An 11123-nucleotide genomic window follows, 5' to 3' on the forward strand; every position below is an offset into this window, starting at 1 on the left:
ACTCCATCTGCCAATCATTTATGTATAGTAATGATAAAAAAACTCTTAAAGTGAGGGTAATTACTTTTTCAATGCACTTTCTTACGATATGCACGGGAAGCAGAAGTTCTCTGGCTCACCATTTAATTCTGTCAAATAAATACATCAAATCTTAGTGATAATCATTTGGCTTCATTACAATGTTATTAGTTTTCAATCATAATATGATACATTACATTGTTATTTTTTAATCATAATATGATACATTATAATGTCTATAATTTCTCCTACCTACTACAATATGAATAGTAGCTACTATAACATGGATACTTATCACGTTGTAGCAGCTAGAGTCAAGTAGCTGCTACAATACTAAGAAAACAATAGGGACTGTAGAGTTAACCATGATGTATCAATCATTAGAGTTTAACTACGTTGTAGCTGCTACTACCGAATAGCTGCTACAACATTATAATCTTTTTTTTAAAACCTCTATTTCCTTAAAGTAAATTTTTAATCCAAAGACCTATAATCATTAAATACCATTATAGCTGCTAGAAGAAGAATCAAAACTCTAAAAAATCAAACCCCTAAATAAGAGGAGAAAAATCAAAACATTAAAGTCTAATGAAATATTTACATTGGAGGAGAAGCTTCGTATAAGAAACAAGTTATCGCGGTGAGGTTGAATGACGAAGACGCCATGGGGCACCGATCAACTTTCAATGAAATTCTTTCAAAATATTTATCGCATGCCGAGTTTAAGGGTTAAAAATTTGGCCGATGAGGGCAAAACGTTAATTGTACGATATATTTTCACTTTCTCCACTTGTGCATGATAATATATATTAGGATTAAAGGAAATTACAACTTATATTGAAAAGACTTACCATTGAATGGTTTGAGAGAAATGATTTTTGTCAAGTTTCCTACAAACTCTATAATAAAAAATTAGTAAGAAAAGTTTATTTGGAGTATCAAAGTAACTGCTACAATGTGTAACAGCAAATGTAGAGTAGTTGTTATAACATGGAGCATCTATTGTAGGAAGATAGCAGTCTACATTGTGGAATTAGCTGCTACAGCGTTGTAGCAGTTAACATTACAAGTAGCTGCTACAACGTTGTAGCAGCTAGCCATCGAAATAGCTGCTACAATGATGTAGCAGCTAACCATCGAAATAGTTGCTACAGCGTTATAGTAGTTACCTGTCGACGTAGCTGCTACACATTGTAGCAACTAACCGTCGAAATAGCTGCTACAACGTTGTAGCAATCTACATTATGGAATTAGCTGCTATACCATTGTAGCAGTTACCTGTCGAAGTAGTTGCTATAACATTATAGCAGCTAGCTGTCGAAGTAACCGCTACAACGATGTAGTAGTTAAAATTTCAAGTAGCTGCTACACCGTTATAATAATTAACATTCCAAGTAGCTGCTACGACATTGTAGCAACTAACCATTTGAGTAGCTGCTACACTGTTATAGCAGTTAGCATTCTAAGTAGCTGCTACGATGTTGTAGCAGCTAGCTGTCGAAGTAGCTGTTACACCATTGTAATAATTAATATTCCAAGTAGCTGCTACAATGTTGTAGCAGCTAGTTATCAAAGTAGCTACTACATTGTTGTAGCAATTAATATTCCAAGTAGCTGCTACAATATTGTAGCAGCTAGCCATCGAAGTAGCTGCTACACCGTTATAGCAGTTAACATTCCAAGTAGTTGTACAAACTGTAGCAGCTAGCCGTCAAAGTAGTTGTTACACCATTGTAGCAAGTAACATTCTAAGTAGCTGCTACAACGTTGTAGCAGCTAGCTGTGGAAATAGCTGTTACACCGTTGTAGCAGTTAACATTCCAAATAACTGCTACAACACTTTAGCAGCTAGGCGTCGAAGTAGCTGCTACACCGTTGTAGTAATTATCATTCCAAGTAGCTACTACAACGCTATAGCAGGTAGCCGTTGAAGTAGCTGTTACACAGTTATAGCAGTTATCATTCCAAGTAGATGCTACAACGTTATAGTAGCTAATATTTTAAGTAGCTGCTATAACATTGTAGCAACCATAAGTCCAATAAAAACAATATATGTTTTCCCCTATCTTAATTAAATAGATCATTTAGAAATACGTATAAAAAGTATATATTAGGAATAGAAGGAATTACAACTTAAAATAAAACGACTTATCAAGTAGTTGTTATACGTTGTAATAGCTATTTGAACATTTAGCTGCTACAAGGTGTAGCAACTAATCGTGGAAGTAGCTACTACAATGTGTAGCAGCTAACTGTTTAAGTGGCTGTAAACGTCAGTCTTGTACATTGTAACATAAATCCTTATAATATAATTAGGATCACGGTTGAAAATTACAACTTAAAATAAAATGAATTATCATTGATTATCAAATGTGGAAATTGATGTTTGAAAAGTTCCCAACAAATTATATAAGTAAAAACTGGTAAGAAAGTAGTTAAGATTTGTGTATTATAGGATATATCAGAGTTAAAAAATATTATACAAAGTTAAAAAATAGATAATTGAGAATGGAAAGAAATGTTAAATAAATTAACATCGGCTATATGAGAATGGAAAGAAATGTTAAATAAATTAGCATCGGCTACATGTTCAGTGATAATTTTTCGATGGAAAGAAATGTTAAATAAATTAGCATCGGCTATATGTTGAGTGATAATTTTTGGAACTTCAAATTAGCTCAAGAATAAGCATAAGATTATAAATTGTCTAAGTAATTTGTAATGTCTTTACTTCTATTTGCATTACATGAGCGTGATAGAAAACGGTGGCAAAGAAAGGATGAGAGGAAGAGAGTCAGGGTGAGAGAAATTTAAATTTAAAAAAATATTTTTATCTTTATTTTAAAGGACGAACGTGTATATATATATATATATATATATATATATATAGAGGTTTGATATTGTGCGCGATGCGCACAGTGTATGACTGTGCGCGTCGTGCACAATATCAGCGTTTTTTGTTTTTTTTTTTAATTTTTTGAATTTAAAAAATTCAATATTTCCTTATTTAAAATTTAATATATAAATATATCCCCTAAATACATTACAATACTCAATAAATACTTAAATTAATTTTTTTTTAATTTTTTTTTTAAACCAAACACTATAACCTAATTGGAAAGCCTAAACTCTATAGGTAAAATCTAAAAAAAAAATTGCTTTAACACTATACTCAAAGTCTGAACCCTATAAATAAAATCGTAAAAAAAATTTTTAATTTACAAATTAAAAAAAAAAATTAAAAAAAAACTAAAAAATATTGATATTGTGCGCGACGCGCACAGTCGTCGCACAATATCAAATCTATATATATATATATATATATACATATATATATATATATATATATATAAATAAAAGGAAGAGAGTCAGGGTGAGAGAAATTTAAATTTTAAAAAATATTTTTATCATTATTTTAAAGGACGAACGTGTATATATATATATATATATATATATAGACAATTGAAATATATTTGGCACATATATATCTTTATTATTGTAGGTCCAAATACTATGTGTACAACGTACGGCCCTACGTGGCACCGATAGATATCATAAATCTACCATCATTACTCTCACAACCATACTGATATATTTGCTACAATATTCCGACCGTAGCGCAATGGACTGCCATTAATTGCTGCGGCTCCACACCACGTGGTCCTCCGGCAGGAAGTGGCACACTGGCACCGTCCCCGGACTCACTTTCAGCGTCTTGAAGGCCACGTGGTTGGGGTTCCAGCCGGCCGTGTCGGTGTGACACACCGCCACCGCCTCCACCTTCGTCCCATCTGCTCCCACCAGCGACACCGTGTACGCCCTCGCCGTCGCCGACGTGTGGCAGTAGAACACCGCGTACGCGTACTTCTCCGCATGGCACGCCACCACCTTCCCCTCGGCCGCCACTGCCTTCCTCACCCCCTCGATCGTGTACATCTGCCGCGGCGTCCCTGCTTTGCTGACCGACGTTGACGCCGCTACCACGCGCCGCGTACCAAGGTTGGCGACGCTGAAGTCCACCATCGACTCCAGCGAAGTCGCGCAGACCTTCCTCTCGCCGGGCGCCGCAGGGCGCTCGCACTCCTGCAGCGTGTTCAGCGTCATCTCTGCTTCCGGCGAACCGGGTTTGATGGAGAGCCGGTCGAGGATCTCCGGGAGCCGAGCCGACGAGAAAGGGATGGCGTCGGCCTCCCTCCGCGGGAGGAAGGCTGCACGGAAGTCGCTGGGTCGAGTGAAGTGGACGGTCATGGCCGTGCCGGGGTGGAGGTTGCTCTCGAGGAAGAACAGGGCGACATTGGAGTCGTCATGGATTTGGGTCTCGCTCGCCGCGTAGTTGTAAATGAAAGGTGAGTGTTCCCTCACCGGCGGTTTTCCCGTATAGGGGCCGACGTGCACGCCTACGCCGCCGTGGCCGACGTTCACCGTGGTGCCTCCCCCACCAGGCTTTCCTGTTCCCACATGCACCCCGCCATGCCCGACGTTCACCGTGGTGCCTCCCCCACCAGGCTTTCCTGTTCCCACATGCACCCCGCCATGCCCGACGTTCACCGTGGTGCCTCCGCCACCGGGCTTACCAGTTCCCCCACCGCCATGACCAACGTTCACGCTGGTACCGCCGCCGGGCTTCTTGGTAGTCACATGTACGCCGCCGCCGCCGACGTTGACGGTGGTGCCGCGGCCGGGCTTCCCAGTGTTAACATGCACGCCGCCTTTACCAACACTTACAGTCGTCTTCTCACTCCCCACCGTCACACCTGCCAAACACAGATTTACCATCAACGAATCGAACAAACCAAACTGTTCAATCGACAAAATCTCAAAAGCTGCAACGTCAAGATCGACCAAGAGACAGACGATCAGCGATGGCACTCGGCATGGGAGTGGTAGGGAGGACAGTACGCCAGTAGGCTTCCTGGGGAGACATGGCCGCATCACTCGAAGCGCGAAGAAGCTGCCGAAGCAGAGGAACTGGAAGTTAGCGCCGCCACGTCAATTGTAGCAAAGAAAAGAAGACAGAACTGTAATTACCAAGAAGAACGAAAGCAGAGGGAGGAACACGAACAGGCGATCCATTGGAGGAGAAGACATCGGAATGCACAGATTTCCGGCACTCGACGACGAGTTTATAGAGAGTTGATCGGGCAGCTAGCCCGATCGAAAGGATGCGATCGAGGTCGCCCTCACTCTGTTTCCTAACTGAAAAAGATGGTGAGTAAATACTTAATTAGCAGCCGCCTCAACTGTCCCCCTGCAATAACTTGCTCATGCTCCAGACGGCAGCCTTACAGACGATCTTCATTGTTCATTATTCATTGTTCATAGAAATCCAAAAAACCTTCACACTTACACTACAGTCTCTGGAGGTGCCTCATTAAATCACAACCCATATAGGTCCATCAAAGTCAATTGTGGTTAGTAGTTGCACTTATTTTCTTCCGGTGAGCAGATTAGCGCCAGGGTAAGCATTTGTCAGTTAAAATCACTGATATCGATAGGGAATGGTTTCAGCTGCCAACTGCCACAATAACTCGGCAACCCTACCATCACGTTTATTTGGGGCGATCGCATTCTTGATAAATTCTGTCGGGGATTCATTCCTAAATCGATGGCATTTTTTCTAGAATACAAAATGATTAGTTCTAAGTTGCGGGGAAGAATTTAATTTTGTGATTTCTATTCTCTCTAGCATCTAAGAACATCTCTCATGCAGGGTAGTAGTTGTGTTATATATATATATATATATATAATTTTATAAAATAAAAGGAAATAACTCCCCAAATACAATAAAAGGAGCTTCCTCCCACTTATTTGACACGTCAGCCAAAGCACTCATTGTGAGGGCGAAATTATAAGTTTAATTTTTGCAAGGGTTCCATAGAAATTTTTTATTGGAGTATAAATTCAGAAGTGTTTACAATGAACCATCCAGCAGTCCAATATTTCAAGTTTATCATATCATTGGAGGAAAATATCATTCAGTGCGATATAATTGGAAATCGAACGATGAGTATTTACAACGAACGATCCAGCAGTTCAACATTTTAAATTTATCTTCTCATTGGAGAAAATATCATTCAGTGTGACGTAGTTGAAAATCGAACCGTAAGTATTTGTATGATTGCATGGACGCTCTACTGCTAGGAGGCCAGATCCTCTGGTCCAGAATTTTCTGGACCAGAAGAGGCCCTATTCATTCATTGGATGGGTGGACTGGATCATACCTGTTAAACAGGTGGGATTCAGCCCATCCAACCAATGAATGAGCAAGGGATTAGAATTGGTCCAGGGATCCAGGACTAGAGGATCCCTCTACTACTGCTAGACCATACTCAAGGGCAACAATGTCTTATCTAATGTGGCAAAGGTGACTCACTCACCTCAAGTGCCTTCAAGGCCGGCTTTAGGCATAGGTCATAATGGCTTATGCCCAGGGCCCCAATTTTTATTAGGATCCATTATTTTTAATGTATTAAATATATTTTTATATATATATTTTAAAGAGAATGAAAAAAAATATGGTCCAAGTGATAAAAAATTACACAATCTCATTCTTTAAAAATTGGGATTATTATTTTTAATATATTAAATATATTTTTATGTATATTGTTTTAAGAGAATAGAAAAAACTAGGGTCTACATGATTAAATATTTATATGATATATCGATCAAAACTTCGAATTTCGTAAATATCTCATTAGGATAAATAAAGTCATAAAAGGGATTTTTTAACGAATTAAATTTATTTTTAATTATGGTTGTTCTTTTATAAAATCTAATATATTCCTCTTCTATATCTCTCAATCATAGCTTACTCTCGTTACATTTCTCATTCATTGGTGATGTTTTTTTTCTCATATGAATAAGAACATGAATTAGAAATTTTTTATTTTATCCATACAATGCAAAATAAAAATGATAGTTTTTTTTTAAGTTTCTACTCTTCTCCTTTTTCAACTCCCCCTCTCTAAGCTTCTCTTGCTCATTGAGATTGGAGAAGAGAAACCACACCTAACATTAACATGCTAATTCGGTCAGTGCTACTATGTTTCTTGCTTGATTAAATTCAAATGTTAATGCATTTACCTATATTGTGTTTGATCAAAATGAAAAAATTTATTATTTTTTAGCAATAAAGAGTTAGATACCTCTATCATTTCACTTCCTTGATAGACATTAAGTTTAACTTTCATTTAGATATATTTACAGACATAAATTATTCGATTTTTCTATTGTCTCCATTATATCATTTACAATTGTTCTGATTTAGGTAATAAAAAATAGGTTTTTTTTTACTCTGTGCCTAAAAAGGCTTCCATTTAGTACTTGATAAATGATAATAGCTGATTTGGTCTCATTGCGATCTTTATTTTTTAAGGATTGTATTTAGTTTTATCATTTTGTATATTGTTCTTTATTTATTTATTTTTTGTGCTTCACCGATATGATGAGTTGAGCATGAGAGCATAATTTTTTTTTCTATTGTTATTTTATTTCATTGTTCTTATTTTCTCAATTTTGTCCTTTTTAGGGTTGTTCTCTCCAATTTTCATTTAAATAATTAGACATACTTTTATCTTTCTTCATTTTAAAATAATTTTGAATACACTTATTTTTAGCTAAATAAATTGTAAACTTATTATCTACTTAAAGTATATTATTATATCTAATAATAATACTCTGTTTAATATCATAAAACTTATATTTATCTAAATTTAGTTATCAAAACTTGAATATGAAATTTTAATTAATAATTTTGCATCTAAAAAGTGAGAAAATTAAATTATATAAAAAATATATTTTTAAAAATTAATATTTAATATGTTAAAAAAGATAAATCACCGTTTTCAATCCCAAATTTGAATGAAAAAAGATGAGAAATTTTTTTAAAAAAATAATATCAAAGGCCTGAAAGTTTTTTTTTTTCTGCCTAGGACATCAAATAGGCTTGAGCCGGCCCTGAGTGCCTTACCATCAGCCCCATAACGAGATGAATTAAATAATTATATAACTCTCTAAGTGAGAGGATTATATATATATATATTCATGATTGTCATTAATGCATTAAAGGTGAAGTCGTCATCTTAGCTGTCCTTCCAAGGCCGCCCCATATACTATAGAGGGAATAAATCACTGGAGTATTTGTCGTAGCACAATGATTTTTTTCGTAGGGAAGATCAGACACTCAATAAGGTATTTTAACATCCGCTGAAAATTAACTTCAAAATCTATTACATGAAACACTCGTGCAGATATCAACCTCGTCACCCCTTCAAATCCTTGATGCCTTATCCAGCATAGATGGAGTTGCCATAGGCCTAATTTAGCATTTGATTATCACAAAGCTTCTTATATCCTTTACATCAATAGCGTTGGTGGTGAATTATCATTCAATAGTTGAATATAACTCAGATAATTACTAATCCTATGACATTATTATGTATTGAGGAGCATTTACATACTAATTATAGTTGGAATAATCTTTTTTTATAAATAAAATCTCTCTTAATATGACTAATTGTTACCGTTCTATGCGGGAAACCATCTTATACTTACCAAAGCCTATTCTGGCGAAGAGGTTGTCTATATATAGAAATGGCTAAGAACGACCGTTTTATAGCCGTCAGATTCAACCAGCTTAAATCTCACCCCTTTATAAATGCTTACAAATTAAAACCAGCATAGCAAACCTATGCGCCCTTCCCCTCCCCCCTCTCCTCCTTTGTATCCCAATGGCTCTCCGGCTCACCTTCCTCCCTCTCTTCTTCGTGCTCTTCCTGCTCTCCCACTTGACGCCGTCGCCGGCCGCGGAAGCCACCGCTATTAAGGCGAGCGACTGGAGCCTCGGAGCTGGCGACAGCGGCCTCCCGACGTGTGAGGGCCGTGTCGGCGAGTGCGTCGGCGACGAGGAGGAGGGAGAGATGGAGTCGAACTCCGTCCGACGAGTCCTCGCCGCGTACCGGGGGAGGTACATAAGCTACGACGCGCTGAAGAGGGACCGCGTGCCGTGCGACCGCCGCGGCCAGTCCTACTACAACTGCAACCGCCAGCGGCAGGCCAATCCTTATCGCCGGGGATGCACCATCATCACCAGATGCGCTAGGGTGCTGCATTAACCAGCACTCATGCTTAATTACATCTAATTAATTCTTTGGTTGATTGGGATTAAGGGGGGCTCATCTTTTGTGTTTATACATCGATAATTACTGCTGCTGTATTTAATTTGAATTTCGAAGTATCATTTAATTCGTTATGTACCAAAGAAGATGAATATTTTATTATATTGCTCCAATGAATATTTTATTATGATTCGATAGTCATTCACTCACTCGCATGGTTCTATTTGTCTTTGTTAATTAGCTTTATGCTATTATTTTAATGGTGCTATTTGTTTAGATTTGTGCTATTGATGATAGATTACAGCAAAAGCATCTTCTAATTACCTCGCGCCACGCGTCCCCTAAAGAATCTTGGCCAAGCCTACAGAAAGATCTATAGCCTGATAACGAAGCATCAACTTAGTCCACTTGACAGGTTAGATTGATGTTAGATTAGATATATAAAAATATTTGATTAAAAAAAATAGTCTGACGCATGAAGCTTATTTTATACGAGATCTTGATAAAAGATTCATTACGCGTAACTAATACAAATATAATTATTGAGCCTAAAGAAAATTATGGAGAAGAAAAGGAATATTTTTTATTTTTTCACATGTGAAGAGTTTTGATGTTTATGGGGTACTGTTCATCACATTGAGAAGGGAATGTTTTATTCTTGGCATCATATCGCCGCCACTAGGAGGAGGCAGAAAGACATCACCTCCATCGCTCATCGGACAGACCAGCGCTACCTATCCCCCCAGCGCTAGCGTCACCTTCTCATGCTCGTCTCTCCGCCTCACGAATGCCCTATGACCCCGTCGTGAACGTCGTCGCCGCTTCCTCTCGCGACGCCGTAGTCGCCTCCCCTTCTCCCTCATCGCCTGCAGATAGCCTCCAGCCACCGCTGCAAACCGCCTTGCAGTCCCCACCGTTGCTTTATTTCGTCTACGTGTTGCCATCCGGATCCATGCCGCCTTCAGCTCCGTGACGTCACCTCCAGACCCATCTCCCCAACCGACTCACATGCATCTACTCTTCCGGATCACGACGACCCGATCAACATCATGATCAGCTCATCGATCTAATAGAGGCGCCCCCTGGGCCAGGGTACATCATCATACTAATTCTTTATTTATCTCATTATTCTACTATTTGTTCGACATCTTATATATTCGTGGGATTTGCATCGAGCATAGGGGCGCCAGGGATCAGGGGACCCGAGCCCTATCTGCAGGTAGTATTGACCAGAGGACTTATGACGACTTGGTCAACATTGAGGACAGCTCACCCTCCGGGGGCATGGCGACTTGGTCAGCATTCCAGCCACATCATTATTCCAGTCGTTCGGTTTTCTCATATTCCCAACAGGATCATATTGGTGTCGTCTGTGGGAACTCTACCTGATCTGGAACGAGAAGATGGATGACGCCTAGAAATTCTTTGTCATCATCATAGTCTCGAAGGATTTCAACAAACATATTATATTCTCCCCTCACTCCACGGGTATTCGAGAGTCGAGAGATTGACCTGGATTCTCAACCGGTTAGCAGGTCAGTTTTTCTATTATATTTTCCCTTTCGATTGTAGGATCCGTGGAGACTTCTCGATCGGAGAGTATGGGCACAACTCCCTAATCATACATTAGGGACACAACTCCCCGATCAAACACGTAGGGCACAGCTCCTCGATTAGGTACCAAGGGCACAACTCCCCGATTGGACACCAAGGGCACAACTCCCCGGTCATACACTAGGGACACAGCTCTCCGGTCAGACACTAGGGGCACAACTCCCCGATTAGACACCAGGGGCACATCTCCTCGATTAGACACCAGGGGCACATCTCCTCGATTAGACACCAGAGGCACAACTCCCTGATCAGATATTGGGGACACAGCTTTTCTACTAGATCTCGTGGTATAGCTTCTCGATTCGGATCTAAGGGCCTCAATCTTTGATTATGGGCTAGAGGTCTTAGTCTCTGATCCGGGGCTAGGGCCTCCAC

General features: G+C 39.2%; 2 protein-coding genes across 2 annotated transcripts; one reads left to right on the top strand and one right to left on the bottom strand.

Annotated features, from left to right (window-relative positions):
- Positions 1–3488: 3488 nt before the first annotated feature.
- On the bottom strand, positions 3489–5235 carry LOC121985025 (BURP domain-containing protein 3-like). Its single transcript, XM_042538262.1, has 3 exons — positions 5047–5235; positions 4861–4969; positions 3489–4772 (listed from the first exon to the last, which is right to left on the bottom strand). Exons 1-3 carry the CDS (start codon positions 5104–5106, stop codon positions 3652–3654), a joined length of 1290 nt encoding a protein of 429 aa, XP_042394196.1. The 5' UTR covers positions 5107–5235; the 3' UTR covers positions 3489–3651.
- A 3500-nt stretch (positions 5236–8735) lies between these two features.
- Positions 8736–9222, top strand: LOC121987636 (rapid alkalinization factor-like). The gene has a single exon (XM_042541380.1). The coding sequence runs from the start codon at positions 8748–8750 to the stop codon at positions 9129–9131; it is 384 nt and encodes a 127-aa protein (XP_042397314.1). The 5' UTR covers positions 8736–8747; the 3' UTR covers positions 9132–9222.
- Positions 9223–11123: the final 1901 nt, after the last annotated feature.

Source organism: Zingiber officinale, chromosome 5B (genome assembly GCF_018446385.1).
Source record: "Zingiber officinale cultivar Zhangliang chromosome 5B, Zo_v1.1, whole genome shotgun sequence".
Lineage (NCBI taxonomy): Eukaryota > Viridiplantae > Streptophyta > Magnoliopsida > Zingiberales > Zingiberaceae > Zingiber > Zingiber officinale.

Excerpts from the sequence above, each read along its gene's own strand:
- LOC121985025 (XM_042538262.1), bottom strand. The coding sequence starts at position 5,106 with ATGTCTTCTCCTCCAATGGATCGCCTGTTCGTGTTCCTCCCTCTGCTT. Across the intron at positions 4,970-5,046 it reads CTCTGCTTTCGTTCTTCTTG|CTTCTTCGCGCTTCGAGTGA; the intron begins GTAATTACAGTT and ends CTGCTTCGGCAG. Across the intron at positions 4,773-4,860 it reads CGCTGATCGTCTGTCTCTTG|GTGTGACGGTGGGGAGTGAG; the intron begins GTCGATCTTGAC and ends TGTGTTTGGCAG.
- LOC121987636 (XM_042541380.1), top strand. The coding sequence starts at position 8,748 with ATGGCTCTCCGGCTCACCTTCCTCCCTCTCTTCTTCGTGCTCTTCCTG.